Raw genomic sequence first — 22,123 nt, 5'->3', positions numbered from 1 at the left:
TAGCAAATTTATTTAACTAAGTTTCTATTTAGACTCATGAAGAACAGACAACTCACTAAAAATAAACAGCTTCTGCAAAAATTGTAAATAACACCCTGGTTAAAAGACTACTCTTTCCTATTAAAGGACAGAATCAGTCCTTTATGAGCATATAACATTAAATATATTAAAAACAGCTTTGTTGAGGGAAAATATTCTAATATAAATGTTGTTTGGAAAATACATCACAGAGATAAATTTTAAAACAGCTGGTGTGCATATGTGTACACACACACAAAGAATACATATATACATATGTGTATAAATAAAAAACATGTATGTGTATATATACAAAGTATACATACATACATATATATATGAACATATAAGAATCTAATGAGGGTCTAAACCATTTTTAGTGGAAATATTTCTAAAAAATATATAGTTTCTACATTCTAGGATTATATACTTTAATATGTTTTCTTGTTAATTGATGGTTATCACTATGAACATTTTTCTATTCTACCTCTTAGATTATATCAATATTTTCAAGGATATCACATGAAACTTCTGAAATGCCTGACTCTGTTTTACACCTATATTAAATAACCTCAGAAAGTTGTACTTTTATGGCACTTAAGTGTCTTTCCTTCAGGGTGCTACCAATAAGTCTTTTCTAGAGAGCAGATAAAATGACTACTACAAATCTGATGAAATGCAGCTTGCTGTTTCACTATCCTTATTTTATATATAATTCTAGATTAATAGGTTCTGAGCAAAGACCTAAAATTGAGTGGCTTCATGGCATTCCTAAGGCATAAAACCCAGGGATTTCAAAAATAATGATTGGTTTTCTGCAGTGTTTAAAGCCTCCCTCGTTTATTTACTGGTGTATAACTGAGTTTTGAATCTGAATATCACTGAATGTCAGCTTAAACAAGTATTAGTGATTTAGTGAATTACATAATTGAGTATTTTAGCAAGTGTTAAGTGAATAAATATAATGCCTTTATACTCTATTCCCACAAGAATAAAAAATGGAGGTAAAATTGTGAATTTAGAATATATAGTGAAAGTTTAAAAAAGACCTTCGAGGTATTTTAAAAAGACATACTGTTAAGCATGTATCAAAAACATCTGGGGCAGGACTAAACAATTTGTATCTGTTATTTATGTCACAGCTATTAAAATTTTTATTTTACTAAGCAATAAACTTTCATTAAAAGCAAATAATTATTAATAAAGAATATCTGCAACGTAAGCATTTCCCAAAAAACTACCAGTCAGAAAACAACCAACCAGTATAATGGGAAATACTTAAAACTATACCTTATATAAACCAGGCAAACAAAATTAATTTACTTGCCTTGGTACCATTTTTGTTATGAAAAATGAAAACTAGACCACACAGGAGAAATAAAAGGAACAGTGTTTCTATTTTTCATTGCAATTTTTTATGTAATCCAGGAGAACAAGACTTGAAAAAAAAGCTTTAGAAAAAAGCAGGAATAAATTTTAATGCTGATAATAATAGATAGAACTTTTGGATCAACACCTACCGATTTTTTTCTACTGTTTTCCAGATCTTTGAGTTCATTCTCGATTTTTGTGATTAATTCCCTGAGTTCATCAAGATTAGTGCAAATAAGCTAAAATAAAACACAAAAACACAGCTTGATAACACATAATATAAAACAACCAAAATGTGGTAACAGAAGTTGTTTTAACATATACTAAATTCACAATTATTTGTATTTGTAATAGCAAAAAGCAAAGAAAGCCCCACAAGTTTATATTTTAAAATATAGTATTTTTATAATGCATGAACTTCAGGCTTAGGATAAAAATAGCTGAAATTTCAACACTGGTGGTTTCATACCACACTTCCCTGTTCTCAGCTTGCTTTATAATCCAGATACTTTCTTAACATTATTAACTTTCAGCCCAGAATGACAAAGATCTGGAAATTCACTCTAGATTTCACAGGTTACTAAATCACCTTTAAGAAATGCTTCATTAGGCAGTCTCCTAGTTGGTGAATAAATGCACCCCTGGAGAACTGTCATTATACCTTTGATTTGGTTTGCTAATTATACAATTAAAATAATTATACTGCTGTTGGCATTGCTAAGAAAGAAGGATTTCCACTGTCTGTAATATATTCAAAAAAGTAAATGAATTTAAGTACCCATTCTTAATATGATCTTAGTCATGTTTAATAAAACCATTGCTACAGATAGTATCTATTTTCCTTCATAATTATGTTCATTTTACTTCACCTTGGTAATACTGTCAAATGGCCAAAATAATTGGGTTTTAGTTATGAGTAATCAAACTAGTTTGTATTAACTACTAAAGCTTTAAACAGTGAAGTGTCAGCAACAACCAAAATATTAATAACTACGTTTTAGTTCTTAAAAAAATTAGTTTTATATTTAACTTTTTTCCTAAAATAATTTATGCTCATGTTTTTTAAAAAATCTATAGCGAAAAAGAAATAGGTTTCTAAAACAAAAAAACGAGCACATAGAGAGGAAAAGTTTTAGATTAATCAAAGTTTTGTAAATGTTTATACTGTGATAATTTTTAAAAAATACTACACTTAGAAAACTATTAATTTACCATAAGATTATATCAGCCCATGTTTGTTACATTCACAAATCTTTGTGTAAGGGTATTGTTTTCCTAAAAGGCGTATTTCTTGTATAAGAAAACAAAAACAACAAAAGAAAAAGGGGGTTACAACAAGATCATTTGTAGTGACTACTGGGACAAAAATGGGAAAGTAGGGCCCCTTTAAACCTCCTATATACCATGTGAAATCACATGGCATTTGATCTACATAAATGACAATATGGTTCAATCTAATAGGTTAAGAAAAATTATCACAGATATTATTTTAATTAGTATTAAAATTATTATTAGAAATGTCTACATAATTTCAAACTCAAAGAACTGACAATGCAGAGAAAATACACATTTAAGGAACCCAAATTAAATAATTCCAGAGTAGAAAACAGTACACAAAGATGTAGTAGAACAGTGCTGCTGATATTTACTGTAAAATACATATGCCCATTTGCCAAATCTAGAGTTATGGAAGAAATGCTGGTGAGCAGTGGACAAAACAACTATGGAAGTGCCTCTGGAACTTTGTAATGTCTTCCACTTCTATCTTGTTGTACCTACATCAGGTTTTTAGTAAGCGCTCAGTGGGAAATAAACTTCTCATTGTATAATCAGCTATTTTGATCAGCAAGTTGTATGTGCCCCAGAACTAGCAGATATTTACATGCCATTTCACTGAACTTGGTGAACTAAATATCACAACATAGATTTCTCATTTGCACAGATGGCAAAACTCAGAAGAATTTTCACTTGTATCTTAGATGTCTCATTATACAAGGAATAAGGATAAATTTTCTGTATATAGTTTGTAGAAACTTAGAGTAACAATGAAAACACACCTCTACAACTAGACACACTCTAAGACAATTAAAATCTTTCAATTCATGGAATCAACAAATATTTATATTCTATTTAAAGGAAGAAGAACACAGTTCTGACGTCAAACTGAATGATTTCCACAGCTTAAGAGCTTTATGGCTATATAAACCAGTACTTTGAAGTGGCTTACCTGGTTAGTAAGTAAATCAGTGCTTCTCAAACTTTAATGTGCGTAAGAATCACCTGGAAATCTTGTTAAAATGGAGTTTTTGATTTAGTAGGTCTGAGGTGGGACTTGAGATTCTGCATTTCTAACAAGTTCCCAGGTATGGGCTGCAGATCATACTTTTAAGCAGTAAGGTACTAAATGATAATGAATACCAAATTTTCATGGCTCCTGAAATATTCTGGAACTATGTAGCTAAGGAATATGAAGATTCAAAAAGACTAATTTCCAAACAGGGGATAGAATAATGAATTAAGGTCTTGGACAAGATGGCGGGGGAGTAGGAGGAGGCGCCTTTTCAGCCTGTACCCCAAAGTGAGCTGATTACCTACCAAAGAACTCTGATCACCCATGAAATCAGCCTGAGATCAGAATCATACACGTCTGGATCTCTACAGGGGCAGAAGACGCCAGTGGGCAGGTAAAGCGGAGTGGGAAGGCGGACTGATACCGGAAGATAAACAAAAGGGGGAGGGAGCCACCAGAGGTGACCGGTTGGAAAGTAATACCCCAATACTAGCGAGAGTGCCATGCGTCTGGGGACCAGCAGTAACTTGGAGACTGGTTGAAAGCACTCCAAAACAGCAAAGGATCGCGGGGGGGGGGGGGAATTGTGGGAATCGGGGCGGCTAGGGACAGGGACTTAAGTCCGCAGTCCCAGGACAGCCTCCCCGGTGCTGAGGTAGAGAGAGTGCGGTGGAGAAACCAGCTTCTTGTGAACACTAAGCCGCCAGCGCCCCCGAGAATGTGTGAGTTCTGGCTCCCATGAGGGGATGGGAGCCGCGCTGGTCTGCAGAACACGCGCTAGCCCTACCACAAAGCTTGAGATACGCGCGCACGTCCCTCATGCTCCCCTGAGTTACAAAGGCCCGGCCGGCGCTCTTTGACCCGCGCCATTGTTTCAAAGCCTAAGCCGTGCGCCCCAAACTCTTCCCCGACAGAGGTGCACAAAAGCCCAGCCTGGGGCTTACGGACCAGCGACCCCTTCTCAGTGCCCAAGACGCGCGCCCTACACATAGCCGCCTTTCAAAAGAGGTGCGCGCAAGCCGGGCACTCCCAACCTGGGCCAGCAGCAAAATCTCAGTGTGCGATTGCTGCTTGGAACCTCTCTGGCTGTTGGGAGCTCCCAGACAGCTGCCACTGCCTTGGCTTTCGGTACCAGCAAAAGATCCTGCACCCCCAGGGTCTGCAACTTGGAACCTGCTCTGCCAGCAGCCAAGGGAAAACTTATTTAAGCTCTGCACTCAGACTGAGGCTTCTCTCTGAGAGGGAGATGAGGGTGCAGTTTGATTTCCTCTAATACTACAAAAAGCATCAAAGGCGGACAAGGTGAGAGAAAAAAAAAAGTGAACAATCATAAAAACCGCCAGAGAACAAAAGCCTGAAAAAAAGCCAGTTTCCTCAGAGCCCACCCCCTTGAGGGGGATGGGAGGACTTAACTCAGGAAACATCATTGACTGACAATCCACGTGGCAGGCCCCTCCCCCAGAAAACAAACCAAGAAAGGAAAAAAAAAAAAGGACTACAAGAGAATAACCACTACTTCATAGGAAAACTTGTATTGTTTACTTGTTCCCACTATTCCGGTTCATATATATATATTTTTTAAACACATAGGTAATTTTTTTAACCTATTTACCATCACAGCGAATTGTACAGTACATCAAATTCCATAATACCTTTCTAACCTGAACTTTTTGATACATACACCTATGTTTTTCTTTTGCATTTTTATTTTTTGAATTCTTTTTTTAAAATTTTAGTTTAGCTTAGTCTTGTTTATTCCTTTTTATTTTTAACCTCTAATATTCATATAAACTTCAAAGTAATCCCCTTTCCCCAATCAATACTACCCCTATAGGTAAACCAATGTTTAATCCCCTTTATCTTAGGAAACTTGAGTACTTTAACAAAGATATCAAGATACATCCAGGAAGAATCAAAACAACCTTCCTCGCACACACTGAGAATTTATAAGAACTCTCCCATCTTCTTCCACCAGTGTTTCTGTGTTTTTTGTGTTTGTCCTGATAGCATATAAATTTTACACTTGTGGTTCTTTTTGACGAGGTTCTTTCTTTATATGCATATATATTTTTTTCTCTTGTCATATACTTGTATCAGTCTTTTTATCTCTTTTTCTTTGTCTACTTCATAAATCTTGCATTGGGGTCCATCTGGACTGAACCTTCTTTTTTTCATCTTCCCTTTCTTTCCTCTCTCTCTCTCTCTCTCTTTCTCTTTTTTTCCTTTTTCTTCTTTTCTTTTTTTTTTTCTTTTTCTTTTCTTTTGTCTCTTGTTTGGGTGGGGAATCCTGATTGCTCAGAAGTGTTCCAGGGTGCACCTTGACTGCACCACAGTTGATACATCCAGCTACATCTGTTCAGTCATCTCCCACCAAAATGACTAGGAGGAGGAATACCCAACAGAAGAAAAATACAGAGGATGGACCTTCTGCAACAGAGCTAACGGCTATCAACATAGACAATATGTTGGAAAGAGAATTCAGGCTAACAATTATCCAGGCAATAGCTAGGTTGGAGAAAGCCATGGATGACCAAACAGAATTGATTAGGGCCGAACTGAAAGCGACCAGACAGGATGTGCACAATGTTAGGGCAGAGCTTAAAGCTACCAGGGAGGAGGTCCACAATGCTCTCAATGAGTTCCAATCTAATCTAAACTCTCTCAAGCTAGTGTAACTGAGACAGAAAATAGAATTAGTGATCTGGAAGACAAACAGATAGAGAGAAAGGATCAGGAGGAAGCCTGGAACAAACAGCTTAGAAACCACGAAAACAGAATCAGGGAAATAAATGATGCCATGAAGCATTCCAACGTCAGAATTATTGGAATCCCTGAAGCGGAGGAGAAAGAAGTCAAGAAGATATAGTGGAACAAATCCTTGATGAAGATTTTCCCAATCTCGCGAATGGAACCAGCGTTCATGTACTAGAGGCTGAAAAGTCTCCACCCAAGATTATACATTCCAAAAAAACATCACGACACCTGATAGTCAAATTGAGGAATTATAATTGTAGGTATAATCTCTTGAAAGCCGCCAGGGCAAAGAGGCTCCTTACTTACAGAGGGAAGCCCATCAGAATAACGTCAGACCTGTCCACAGAGACCTGGCAAGCCAGAAGAGGCTGGCAAGATATATTCAGGGCACTAAATGAGAAGAACATGCAGCCAAGAATACTTTATCCAGCAAGACTGACATTCAAAATGGATGGAGAGATAAAGAGTTTTCAAGACCGGCAAGGCTTAAAAGACTATGCAACCACCAAGCCGACACTGCAGGAAATATTAAGGGGGGGGTTCTATAAAAGAGGAAAAATCCCAAGAATAGCATTGAACAGAAATATAGAGACAGTCTACAGAAAGAAAGACTTCAAAGGTAACTCGATGGCAATAAAAACATATCTATCAATAATCGCTCTCAATGTAAATGGCCTAAATGCACCCATAAAACAGCACAGGGTTGCAGATTGGATAAAACGACAGGACCCACCCATATGTTGTCTACAAGAGACCCCTTTGGAACCTAAAGATACACGCAGACTGAAAGTGAAGGCATGGAGAAGCATCTTTCATGCCAATGGGCCTCAAAAGAAGGCTGGGGTAGCGATTCTTATATCAGATAAATTAGACTTCAAACTAAAGACTGTAGTCAGAGATACAGAAGGACACTACATAATCCTTAAAGGGACTATCCACCAAGATGACCTAACTATTGTAAATATCTATGCTCCCAATATGGGAGCAGCCAATTACTTAAGAAAACTGTTAATCAAGATAAAGAGTCATATTGATATGAATACACTAATCGTAGGAGATCTTAACACGCCTCTTTCAGAATTAGATAGATCATCGAAGCAGAAAATCAATAAAGAAACAAGAGCATTGAATGACACATTGGACCAGATGGACCTCATAGATATATACAGAACATTCCAACCTAAAACAACAGAATACTCATTCTTCTCAGGTGCACATGGAACCTTCTCCAGAATAGACCACATACTGGGTCACAAATCAGGACTCAACCGATACCAAAAGACTGAGATGATTCCCTGCATATTCTCAGATCACAATGCTTTGAAACTGGAGCTCAATCACAAGGAAAAGTTCCGAAGGAACTCAAACACCTGGAAGCTAAAGACCACCTTGCTTGAGAATGCTTGGATCAACCAGGAGATCAAAGAAGAACTGGAACAATTTATGGAAACCAATGAGAATGAAGACACTTCAGTCCAAAACCTATGGGATACGGCAAAGGCGGTCCTAAGGGGAAAATACATAGCCATCCAAGCCTTGCTCAAAAAAATTGAAAAATCTAGAACACATCAGCTGTCTCTACACCTTAAAGAACTGGAGAATCAACAACAAATCAAACCAACTCCACACATAAGAAGGGAAATCATCAAGATTAGAGCTGAGATCAATGAGGTAGAAACCAGAGATACAGTAGAACGTATCAATGAAACTAGAAGCTGGTTTTTTGAAAGAATCAATAAGATCGATACACCATTGGCCACACTAATCCAAAAGAAAAGAGAGAAAACCCAAATTCATAAAATTATGAATGAAAAGGGAGAGATCACTACTAACACCAAGGAAGTAGAAACAATCATCAGAAGTTATTATCAACAGTTATATGCCAATAAGCTTACCAACCTTGATGAAATGGATGCATTCCTGGAAAAATATAAACTACCAACATTGAACCAGGAAGAAATCGACAACCTGAATAGACCGATATCTAATAACGATATTGAAGCAGTGATCAAAAACCTCCCAAAAAACAAGAGCCCAGGACCTGACGGATTCCCTGGGGAATTCTACCAAACATTCAAAGAAGAAATAACACCTATTCTCCTGAAGCTGTTTCAAAAAATTGAAGCAGAAGGAAAACTTCCAGACTCTTTCTATGAAGCCAGCATTACCCTGATCCCCAAACCAGGCAAAGACCCTACCAAAAAGGAGAATTTTAGACCAATATCACTGATGAATATGGATGCTAAGATTCTCAACAAGATCCTAGCCAACAGGATCCAACAGCACATTAAAAAGATTATCTACCATGATCAGGTGGGATTCATCCCTGGGCTACAAGGATGGTTCAACATTCGTAAATCAATCAATGTGATACAACAAATTAATATGAGAAGACAGAAGAACCACATGGTCCTCTCAATCGATGCAGAAAAAGCATTTGACAAAATCCAGCATCCGTTCCTGATTAAAATGCTTCAAAGTATATGGATAGAGGGAACATTCCTGAGCCTCATCAAATCTATCTATGAAAGACCCACAGCAAATATCATCCTCAATGGGAAAAAGCTTGCAGCCTTCCCGTTGAGATCAGGAACAAGACAAGGATGCCTACTTTCACCACTCTTGTTCAACATAGTATTAGAAGTCCTAGCAACAGCAATCAGACAATAAAGAGAAATAAAAGGTATCCAAATTGCTAATGAAGAAGTCACAAACTCTCTCTCTTCGCAGATGACATGATTCTTTATATGGAAAACCCAAAAGACTCCACCCCCAAACTACTAGAACTCATACAGCAATTCAGCAACGTGGCAGGATACAAAGTCAATGTGCAGAAATCAGTCGCTTTCTTATACACTAACAATGAAAATACAGAAAGGGAAATTAGAGAATCGATTCCATTTACTATAGCACCAAGAACCATAAGATACTGGGAATAAACCTAACCAAAGAGGTAAAGGATCTGTACTCGAGGAACTACAGAACACTCATGAAAGAAACTGAAGAAGACACAAATAGATGGAAGACCATTCCATGCTCTTGGATCCGAAGAATAAACATTATTAAAATGTCTATACTGCCTAGAGCAATCTATACTTTTAATGCCATTCTGATCAAAATTCCACCGGCATTCTTCAAAGAGCTGGAGCAAATAATCCTAAAATTTGTATGGAATCAGAAGAGACCCCGAATCGCTAAGGAAATGTTGAAAAACAAAAATAAAGCTGGCGGCATCACGTTACCTGATTTCAAGCTTTATTACAAAGCTGTGATCACCAAGACAGCATGGTACTGGCATAAAACAGACGCAGAGACCAGTGGAACAGAGTAGAGGGCCCAGATATGGACCCTCTACTCTATGGTCAATTAATCTTCGACAAAACAGGAAAAAATATACAGTGGAAAAAAGACAGTCTCTTCAATAAATGGTGCTGGGAAAACTGGACAGCTATATGTAGAAGAATGAAATTCGATCATTCTCTTACACCGTACACAAAGATAAACTCAAAATGGATAAAAGACCTCAACGTGAGAGAGGAATCCATCAGAATCCTAGAGGAGAGCATAGGCAGTAATCTCTTCGACATCAGCCACAGCAACTTCTTTCAAGATATATTTCCAAAGGCAAAGGAAACAAAAACAAAAATAAACTTTTGGGACTTCATCAAAATCAAAAAGCTTCTGCACAGCAAAGGAAACAGTCAACAAAACAAAAAGGCAACCCACAGAATGGGAGAAGATATTTGCAAATGACAGTACAGATAAAAGGTTGATATCCAGGATCTATAATGAACTCCTCAAACTCAATACACACGAAACAGGGAAACATATCAAAAAATGGGCAGAAGATATGAACAGACACTTCTCCAATGAAGACATACAAATGGCTATCAGACACATGAAAAAATGTTCATCATCATTAGCCCTCAGGGAGATTCAAATTAAAACCACATTGAGATATCACCTTACACCAGTTAGAATGGCCAAAATTAACAAAACAGGAAACAACATGTGTTGGAGAGGATGTGGAGAAAGGGGAACCCTCTTACACTGTTGGTGGGAATGCAAGTTGGTGCAGTCACTTTGAAGAACAGTGTGGAGATTCCTCAAGAAATTAAAAATAGAGCTTCTCTATGACCCTGCAATTGCACTCCTGGGTATTTACCTCAAAGATACAGATGTCGTGAAAAGAAGGGCCATCTGTACCCCAATGTTTATAGCAGCAATGGCCACGGTCGCCAAACTATGGAAAGAACCAAGATGCCCTTCAGCGGATGAATGGATAAGGAAGATGTGGTCCATATACACTATGGAGTATTATGCCTCCATCAGAAAGGATGAATACCCAACTTTTGTAGCAACATGGACGGGACTGGAAGAGATTATGCTGAGTGAAATAAGTCAAGCAGAGAGAGTCAATTATCATATAGTTTCACTTATTTGTGGAGCATAACAAAGAGCATGGAAGACAAGGGGTGTTAGAGAGGAGAAGGGAGTTGGGGTTAATTGGATAGGGAGGTGAACCACGAGAGACTATGGACTGTGAAAAACAATCTGAGGGGTTTGAAGTAGCAGGGGGGTGGGAGGTTGGGGTACCAGGTGGCGGGTATTATAGAGGGCACGGATTGCATGGAGCACTGGGTGTGGTGAAAAAATAATGAATACTGTTTTTCTTAAAATAAATAAATTGAAAAAAAATGCTCAATTAAATGCACGATGATAAGATAAATATTCCTTATATGACATAACTCTCAAACATAAATTTTATTGAATTTGAGGGTGAAAATATTTTAGCAATACTTACTTTGAATTTATCTTAAAATGAATTAATAGTTACATAACAATTTACAATCCCTTTCTATACTCTCTACAAATAGATATAATATATATTTAATACAGATAACGGAACATATAGGGCCAAGATCAGCTCTGAGAAAATTCACGTATAGAAACATAATTCTATTGTTACTTTGTAACTATTACTAATATTGAAAGAAAAAATAATCTGACTCAAGCCAGTATACCCTATATTCTTTCTCTTTTACATAGTAAGGCATATGTGTGGACTTTAAACTTGACTCAACTTCAAATGGTGCTTTTAAAAACAAAATCAATGCATGGGGCGCCTGGGTGGCTCGGAGGGTTAAAGCCTCTGCCTTCCGCTCAGGTCATGATCCCAGGGTCCTGGGATCGAGCCCTGCATCGGGCTCTCTCCTCCGTGGGGAGCCTGCTTCCTCCTCTTTCTCTCTGCCTGCCTCTCTGTCTACTTGTGATCTCTGTCAAATGAATAAATAAATAAAATCTTAAAACAAAACAAAAAAAACACCCCAAAATCAATCCAATAAATAAAATTCATCTATAAGGAAAACAGAAGCATTTTTTTTTTTAACAAAGTAAAACACCTTATTAAAACCTCCTCATTACCTTGGATTAGAAAAAAATATCTGAGGCTCAGGGCCAAGAGGGATGAAAAAGGAAATATGCTCCACAGTTGGAGCATACCGTTAACACTCATGAGAGGTTTTCAGTCATACCACAGAAATTACCAAGAGTTTTATCCCCCAGGAAAGCCTTTTGAAGGCTTTATACTGTCCCTCAACATTTCACTTGAGGCAACCCATGACAGAGCCACAAAATCATAAATCTTAAGAGCCGAAAAGGACTAAAAATATGTAATTTTTGGACTAAAAAGGTATCTTTCCAACTCATATTCAAACTAATTAAAATTAATGGGAGGTAAAGTAACCTAAGATGACTGGGTAGAGGAGATCAGATCACTGGTAGAGGAGACCAGAAAATGTAGAACTCATCTACCTCCTAATGTATCATATTCTTTAAGGGTTCTTTCTAAACAAGACAAAAAAATCCAATTGCATATGTGTTTATAGTTTTAGGATTTAGTTCATACCTAAGCTTTCATTTCTATTAAGTGATAAATATTAAAAGGCCCTCTTCTCCAACTCAAGAAGCAGGAATGTGTATATATGGAGGGAGAGGGAAGGTTCTGTAGAGATCAAAAGAATTCCACGACCATTATCTCAGAAAACTTGCAAAATAAATCCTTCCTTACTTTATCACTACTTCAAATTAGAAATTATGCCCTTCGGGTTTACAGACAATTACTTTGTTCCAAAAGGACATAAGGTAGCATATAAAACTAAAGCAATACAGTAAATTAAAAAAGCCAAGGGAAAACAATGCAGAAGTCAAAATGAATAGGTTCAAAAAAACTGGATCTCTCACTCATTACTATGCTAATACAACAAACCTATACTTTATTATAAAAATTATAAGCAAAATTTTAAATTCATGGTATAAATTCAAATTTCATATTGTATTTAAACTAAAATTATATTAACATTTTAAAATTATGAGGATAGGAAAAATCCTTCTCATTTCTTATGATTACCATAACAAGGAGAATGACTGCTTCAAAACCTGCAAATAGATTCTTCTCCTACCCACTTAAGCCCCCATGTTGCTGGGGGGAGGGGGGTTGGGAGAAGGGGGGTAGGGTTATGGACATTGGGGAGGGTATGTGCTTTTGGGTAAATTGGAAGGGGAGATGAACCATGAGAGACTATGGACTCTGAAAAACAATCTGAGGGGTTTGAAGTGGCGGGGGGGGTGGGAGGTTGGGGTACCAGGTGGTGGGTATTATAGAGGGCATAGCTTGCATGGAGCACTGGGTGTGGTGAAAAAATAATGAATACTGTTTTTCTGAAAATAAATAAATTGGAAAAAAAAACCCTGCAAATAGGATATTATGTGGGATGTGAAAAATAACTCTGATTAACAAGATATTTATATTTATTAATGAGACATGTTTCTCTCAGTGCACAATATTTAAAAATAGAAAGAATTTTAAGAGGGAAGTGAAACACACACTGTTAGAAATCAAAAAGCTGAAACTGAAAAATACTCACATTTTACATTTACATTATTCATATTATTCAAAATAATATAATCAAAAGGTCCATAACACAGTGAAGCAGTTGAATTCCAATTTAATTCTGGACTCAACTTGTTATACTGATGGTCTCAATCTGTTACTTTATTTCATATCTTTAGTTTCTCCACTGGTTAAATGGAGAAATATAGTTTTTTCAGAGGTTAAGGATCCGTCAATTTATGCTTATGTTTGAAAACAATACTACTATGTACAATAGTACATACTATAAACTATACTATAAACTATACTATAAACACACACACACACACACACTACACACACACACACACACACACACACACATATTCTAGGACACCGTAAGAACTAGGAAGGAGATTTTATTTATTTTAAACAGTTCAATTTGGCAAAATTCAAATTTTCACCTTAAGTTTCTGAGAGTGATAAGCAAATGGTCAGTAATTGACAAAGCATAATTTAGTTCTTTTTTTTAACTTTTTAAAAACTTTTTTGCTCATGACCCATGGTCAAAAATGTATTTTACACTGCATGCCACTACAATAAGCACAAGATCAAAACCAAAGTTTCATGAAACGGTATTACCCTTACTATATCTGAGACACTCATTATTTCTTTTCTATTTTAACTGTTAGCTTAAAAAAGGAATGCTGGTCATGTAATCCACTAGATTAATCTCATGCCTCACTAATGAATACCATTTGCCGTTTGAAAAACACTGTCCATGCTGTCTACGCCACTTATTACATATGAAAGTCCATTCACTAGGATAGGAATGGAGATAAACAGCAACTGCAGGCCAGATCTGTTCTGAGACTTATATTCCCGGATTGAATATTTTAAGGTATTGAGGGGGAGAGTGAGGGGGAAAACAGCAAAGACTGTGATGATATCAGTGACAGAATAACAATATACTATTAAAGTATGGTAAGAGGGGGCGCCTGGGTGGCTCAGTGGGTTAAGCCGCTGCCTTCGGCTCAGGTCATGATCTCAGGGTCCTGGGATCGAGTCCCGCATCGGGCTCTCTGCTCAGCAGGGCGCCTGCTTCCTCCTCTCTCTCTCTCTGCCTGCCTTGCTGCCTACTTGTGATCTCTCTCTGTCAAATAAATAAATCTTTAAAAAAAAAAAAGTATGATAAGAGGTATAAGCAATGATTAGAAAGTCCTCCAAGTAAAACAGTAAACATACATTTTCCGCTAAATATCCTGTAACCAAGGTTATATTATAAAAAATGATTTTGTAAAAATGTTTGTAATTCATTCTAAGAATATCATTAAAAATATTCTATCCTAAAATACTAAAAGAAGATTGTCATTTTCTTTCACTGCTCATTTAAAAATATTAAATTTTTACCAATTAGTAACTTCCATAAAAACAGTTCCAAAAATAAGGTTTTTACTGAAAAATAGATGTGTCTACATTTTTGAATGTATATATTCAAAAAGTCAAATATATATGATCATCTCACATTATATATTATCAATATTTTCATAGTTATTACTCCTTTATTTTCTCCTTGACTTGAGACTGACAAAAATTCATTTTAACATCACTTATTTTTTGGCAACTAAGTATTAGGTTATAAAACTTTTGAAACTGGATTGGACACAGTAATACAAAGAAAGTTTTAAAAAGGGTCATTTGAAGAAAACACATCTTTTATAAAATAAAAAATAAAAGTATTATTTGAAGTGAGAATCTCTGCTTATTCTGGTACCAACTACAAATGAAAACTCTTCAAATAATAATATGGCGCTGGGGCGCCTGGGTGGCTCAGTGGGTTAAGCCGCTGCCTTCGGCTCAGGTCATGATCTCGGGGTCCTGGGATCGAGTCCCACATCTGGCTCTCTGCTCAGCAGGGAGCCTGCTTCCTCCTCCTTCTCTCTCTACCTGCCTCTCTGCCTACTTGTAATCTCTCTCTGTCAAATAAATAAATAAAATCTTTAAAAAAAAAAAAAAATATGGCGCTAAGTGTACTTTTTTTCTTTTTGCAGAAATGTTTAAAGACGATTCAATTAAATGTTACTTAATATTCCTTCTGAAGTTCATATATAGCTAAGAGTTAAAAGATTTGTGTCAACCATTTTTTACAGTACCCAAAAAATTAAAATAAATTGCTTATTTACAAATTATTTACAAATTATGATTTATTCTTGGAAGACTTACATACTTACTTTCATATATTATTATATAAATGTTATATAAATGTCTGTATTATTATGTTTATAATATATAATGTATATTCTATTAAACTACTTCTACAAAGCAGTATAGCATTTAAAAACCAAAGAGACTTTTGGCTACAAAGAGACAAAAACAGAGGCAAAAATTTTGAAACATTAGATTCAATTTTAACTATGCCTTGTACTCCAAGGGGTAAAAGTCATGGATGGAAACATTTCATTGAAAGTATGCCCATTACAGTGGAATTTAGCCACTCTCTTGAGGAACAATATAAACAAACATTAAAACAAAAAATTAAACTACAAAATGTTGAGACAAAATTGAAATATTTACCTGAAATTCTGGTACAGCAGATGACTTTGTAACAGTTTTCCTCTTCTTTGTGACTGCTTTTTTAGATATGGATTTTTTTCCTTTCAAGATTAAAAGAGAAAATCTTCATAATACTGTTTATAGCACTTCATTAACAAAAACCAAATTACATAGAACCTTGAAAGTTAAAATATAACTAACAGATGGCTGCTAGTGAGTCAAATAAAAATGATGAATCAAAACAAGCCCCAGTAAAAGCAAACATTAAACTATAACTACCTGTAACAGACATATTAACAAACACGGGTTTCTTGACATATGAACAGAACTATCAAAATCTGCAATGAGTTGCACGGTATCAGAATTTATTATACTAAGAATTGGCAAAAAAAAAAGTCACATTACTTCTGCTCAGTTAAAATCTACTTCACAACTTAAAATGAGATTACATAAGAAAAAAAAAAAATCTTACCTTTTAACAATGACGTCCATAGTCAGGAACTTGCATATAAAACTACACTCTGAAGACTAGGGTCTAAAGCCAACCTAATGTGAAAATCCTCTCAGCAGTTTAGGAAACAAGGTTTTTCTATTCCTTTAGCTCTGCACTCACTTAATTGGCTGCCTTTGGAAGTATTCAATAACCAGTTTTAAACAAAGTAAAAATCTCCCTTTAAAAAGTGCATCCAGTCATTTGTGCAATCAGAAAACACTGGGGAAAATAAATCTACATTCTTAAAGAAATCCAATTCATACCACACATTGAAGCATATCTACTCTGTGTATCTAACATGACAAAAGAGAGACATACAGGCACATAATCACTATTTTTAGAAAGAACATCTTAAAGTATGTTTTGTTTCCACTTGCATATAGCAAACAATTAATAAACTGATTGTTAATTATTCAACAAACATGAGATACAGGGCACTGTACAATTTATAGAGACAACAAAGAACTATAAAATGGAAATCCTGTCCTCCCAGAGCTGAAAATCTATGTAAGGGAATAAAAAATTAATTAGAAACACTTAAAAGTTAACTTTATTTCACAATCATTAATAAGCTAAAATCGGCTTTAAAATTACTATTTTTTAGAAGGGAAAATGAGTACACAAAGTAACTCTGTTCAACATAATACCTATTGCTCCTTTCTAAATATTTTCCTATACAGATATGATCTTCTATGTAAACGGTCATTTGATTGCAACATGTTATTCAACTTGTAGGCACAATTCCAATTTACAATATTTTCTCCTGTATTCCTTTTTAACCATATCATGGAACTATAATTTGATTATCTCTAATTCTGTCTATAAAAATGCATGTATACTATGATTGAACTACTGCAAATTTTGAGTTGCTGAGGTTCACATGGATTTTACTGTCTTGTTCTAGTATCAACCTGTCATTTGATGTTTACTTTTAATTAAAATAACCTAACATATGCATACTCCTCATCACTGTTATTTGTTTCTGTACTTACACAGAACCTATACCACAACTAAACTACAAAAATAGGTAAGTAGGTGGTCTACTTAGCCAATATTCAGGAAGAAATTATTAAATTCTTGGTATCTGTATAATATAGCTAGAGTAATTGATTTCTAAACTGGGTACAATTGATTTCTAAACTGGGTCCCAAGGGGTCACATGAATTTGGGCAGAAGACTGCCTTTCTTCTATACACTACCTTTACCCTTTTTTAAAATTTATAGGAAAAAATTTAATGGCCCTACTAAGTCTGAAGAAGATATAAAAAGAATTTGAAGGAAATGAAATCCTTCCTTATTCCCCCAACCCACAGCACTGCTCTAATTAGCTTTTTAAAAATCATTTGATTTGATATTTATTCATAAGCACAACAAATGGTCACCCTTGATACTCCCAATAAATTTCACTGTGTTCCCACATAGGCACTAAACTCAGGTACTAAATTTCCAGTTAACTCTAGAAGTCACTCTTACTTTACTTTTTTTTTTATTGCGTTATGTTAGTCACTATAAAATACATCATACATCATTAGTTTTTTTTTTTTTTTTTTTGATACAGTGTTCTAAGACTCATTGCTTATGTACCATGCCCAGTGCTCCATGGAATACGGGTCCTCCTTAATACCCACCACCAGGCTACCCATCCTCCCACCCCTCTCCCCTCTAAAACCCCCCTGTTTGTTTCTCAAGTCCATAGTCTCTCATGGTTCATCTCCCCCTCTGATTTCCCCCAGTTCACTTTTCCTTTCCTTCTCCTAATGTCCTCCATGTTATTCCTTACACTCCACAAGTAAGTGAAACCATATGATAATTGCAGAAGTCACTTATTTTAATGGATTAAGCAGGTGAAGTGGTTACTGGATATTTCCTTTCACTATGTCATTAGGATACTTAAACATGATTAAGTAAATGGAACTAATATTGTGTCGTGATTTTTTTTTCTATGTTCACTCTTTTTTTATTTTTTTATTTTTTTTAATTTTTTTTAAATTATTATTTATTTATTTATTTTCAGAAAAACAGTATTATTTTTTCACCACACCCAGTGTTCCATGCAAGCCGTGCCCTCTATAATACCCACCACCTGGTACCCCAACCTCCCACCCCCCTGCCACTTCAAACCCCTCAGATTGTTTTTCAGAGTCCATAGTCTCTCATGGTTCACCTCCCCTTCCAATTTACCCAAATTCCCTACTCCTCTCTAACACCCCTTGTCCTCCATGCTATTTGTTATGCTCCACAAATAAGTGAAACCATATGATAATTGACTCTCTCTGCTTGACTTATTTCACTCCGCATAATCTCGTGATTTTTAAGTTGGAATTTTAGAACTAAACTACGTAGGTTTGAATAACAGTTCTAATCATCTAGTAACTGCAAACTGTTTTATGTCCTTGTGCAGTTTATCTATAAAACATCTACTTTCTTTGTGAAAATTAAAGAAATTAAAACATGTTAAGAGCTTAGACTACTGTTAGGCACATACTTAAGCGACCAATGTTAACTGCTATTACTTCTCCTATTAAGCCATGATGTTAAGGGTCCAAACCAAGTATTACCTTTTAACCTTCTTCAAATTCTTTTATTAACTCACTTCTTACTCATATGTCCTCTGTGCTATGATTCTACTTTGTATATACATTAGATAACACATCATACAGTATTATAATGATCTATTTATGTTTCTTATTCTTACTAGGTCGAATTGTTGACAATAGAAATCACATTATTCATTTTATATTTACAGCATTTTTCATACAGAAGTTATGAGAAATGATTCTTATATAGAAGAATCTTACTTTTCAACAGAAATGTCACCAGTCTGGAGACAGGAAAAGGAAAGCAGGTAAGCAGGTAATTGTTCATAACTCTTAGGGTCATCTGAGTCTTTTTTATTTTTTAGTGAAGAAGACACTGATGATAACTTAAAATAATTTACACATTTCACCAAAGTTTCGCAACATGACCTAGAAGTGGTAGTAAGAAGGTTAACATTTGAGACTCTATTATATATATATCAGACACTTAGCAAGATAATTTAAATAAATTACCTCAGTTAATCTCAAAACAACCCTCCAAGGTAGGCAATACCTCATTTTAATGTGGAATAATTGAAGATCAAAAGATTACTTAACTTATTCAAGTGTTACACTTTAAGTAAGCACCATAACCAGGGATTCTAACTCCAAAGTCCAAGTTCTTTCCATTATGTAATTCTACCTCTCGAAAATCCTGGTTACCATTTATTGATTTCTACCCACATGCCAGTCACCATGTTAAGTACTATGCATTTGGTATTCCAATTACTCTTTTAATGATTAAAGCAAGGTAGCATTACCTCATTTTTCACAGATAAAGAAACAGGATATCAATACGTAAATTGATGGGAGGACTTGTAGCTAAATAGGCACTGAGACATATTTGCACTAGACTTGTCTCACTTTAAAATCGTGCTGTTTTTTATGATAAAACATTGCATTCTTTCAAAACTTCTGCAGGAATGAATGTAATCTGATTCTGACAAATTCAGAGCATCCCTTTTGATTAGAAGATTTACATGTGGGCGCCTGGGTGGTTCAGCTGGTTGGGCAACTGCCTTCCACTCAGGTCAAGATTCTGGAGTCTCGGGATGGAGTCCTACCTCTCATTCAAATAAATAAAAATCTCTCTCTCAAATAAATAAAATCTTAAAAGAATAAAAAGATTTACATATACTATTAAAGTCTTCAGTTTACACCTTCATAAGAATTTGAATACAAATTTTCCTGTAGTCGTCAGTAAAAATCAGCTCTTCCTTTTTATTCTACTACTTTTAAAATGGAGCATGGGATACTACAAAACCATATAGCCTTTATTTGGTAATCTGTTTTTGTTATAGGGCAAGATATACACAGGACAAGTTACATACTGCCCCCCAGTGGGCTTCTGTTCCTCTAACACATGCTTGATCACATTCCAGGTCTTTAACCCCTAAGTTACCTGGTCCCGTAAAACAGAATACAAATCTCAGATCTAGGATTGTACTAAAGTCAGAAGTCAGCTTAAAGCATATGCGGAGTTTCAACACAATTCTTGGGTCTAAAACATAGACATGGGCAAAAAGTGAGTGTCAGCTTGTACCTGGAAAATAGATAAGGAAAACTTAATATGACCTAGTAACTAGTGCAGCCTAGGAAGCTTTTTAAAAACTAGGTTGAAAACAGCTGTAGTAAAGGAAGCCCAATTTGAGAGAAAAACAATATAACTAAAAATATATTTCACATTATAGCTTAGGCACAGAACTCTAGTCTTCTAGGATGTGGAGATACACCTCTTAGTTAAAAAAATGATTATTATCCCCAAACCAACTCTTCTTTCCTCAGTCTCTTACTCCTCATCTTTACTCTTCTCCTTCACTTGCTTTCCCTGCCTGCCCTCATTCTTTGGCCCCTTGAAATATTCAGAGACTTCAAAGCCCTCCTAGATTTGGCCTTCCTACATTCAAAAATTATCCTAAGGGGCTCCTGTGTAGCTCAGTCAGTTAAGCAACTAACTTTTTTTTTTTTTAAGATTTAGTTTATTTATTTGACACCCAGAGAGAGAGAGAGAGAGAGAAATATCACAAGTAGGCAGAGAGGCAGGCAGAGAGAGAGAGGGAAGCTGACTCCCCACTGAGCAGAGAGCCCGATGCGGGGCTTGATCCCAGGACCCCGAGATCATGACCCGAGCTGAAGGCAGAGGCTTAACCCACTGAGCCACCCAGGCGCCCCGCAACTAACTCTTGATTTCAGCTCAAGTCATGATTCTGGGGTTGTGAGATGGAACCCCAAGTTGGGCTCCACACTAAGCATGGAGTCCACTGGAGATTCTCTCCCTCTGCCTATATAAATCTTATCCTAACACACTCACTACCTTCTCAGAGTTTTTTCATTTTAGGAATCATAGCAAGTGAATGGATACTAAGATATTAATCACTATTAAAAATAAAATGCCAAGGTCATTTGCATTATTAGTGAATCTGGGAAGTACCCAGAATCTGAAGTCACAGAAATGGAATCTAAATTTGACGTTTTATTTACTAAGTGTGCATGTCTTGAGCAAATGTTTGTATTCTATACAAGTTGCTGGAGTGTTTTATCTCTAAGCAAGCAATTTGACCTTTACAAAACAACTGATTTTTCTTCTATTCTTCTTGCTTCAAGCAAATTTCTCATCATACTGGTAATTTTTTTTTAACACTGTCTTATAATTCAATAGCAGCTGAACAACTATTTCTTTTTTTCCCCTTTAGCTTAAATACTAAATCAGTTGTTAAAATTTGTAGTAAATCTCTTGAAAGTTAAGATATCAATGTGATAGAAAAGACATGTAATCATTCCTTATCTGGATTTAGAAATTTCCTCTTCCTAAATTTACCTTCAATCCCCTCATTTAAAGATCCTTTCTCCTAATCCTGCAACTTATTAGCTGTGTGACTTTGGACAAGTTAATAAACCTCTCTGTGCCTCAGTTTTTTAAATCTATAAAACCCATATATTGAGGGAGAATGATATCACTTAATGGAGTTTTTATGGAAATTAAATGTGAAAATATGTATAAAGGCTTAGAATAGTGCCTGACATACATTTAGCATTAGGAGTATTCATTTCTGGAGGGGAAAGAGAACAAAGCATTAAAATTAAAGGACAAGGTGTTCTATCAGTTCTTTTACTCTCTTGTACCTTCGCATCTTGAGTTGGTTCTCTAAAAATTTTCCCCATAAAGATACCCCCAGTTAGGTTTTATAATCTTATCA

At 35.7% G+C, this 22,123-nt stretch overlaps 1 protein-coding gene across 2 annotated transcripts in view; it reads right to left on the bottom strand.

Annotated features, from left to right (window-relative positions):
- The window catches only part of KIAA2026 (KIAA2026 ortholog), a 159,113-nt gene that overhangs the window by 42,878 nt on the left and 94,112 nt on the right, over positions 1 to 22,123 (bottom strand). Inside the window, exons 4-5 of one of the 2 annotated variants that reach the window (XM_044265708.1) lie at positions 15,879 to 15,958; positions 1,539 to 1,628 (exon numbers count right to left, since the gene is read on the bottom strand). In XM_044265708.1, the coding sequence (XP_044121643.1) occupies positions 1,539 to 1,628; positions 15,879 to 15,958 (170 nt within the window). The remainder of the gene's footprint in view (positions 1 to 1,538; positions 1,629 to 15,878; positions 15,959 to 22,123) is intronic. The other variant, XM_044265707.1, reaches the window with a different exon arrangement.

Source organism: Neovison vison, chromosome 9 (assembly GCF_020171115.1).
Source record: "Neovison vison isolate M4711 chromosome 9, ASM_NN_V1, whole genome shotgun sequence".
Lineage (NCBI taxonomy): Eukaryota > Metazoa > Chordata > Mammalia > Carnivora > Mustelidae > Neogale > Neogale vison.
Note: the sequence above shows the minus strand (reverse complement) of the source record. Positions and strands in the feature narration are given on the sequence as shown.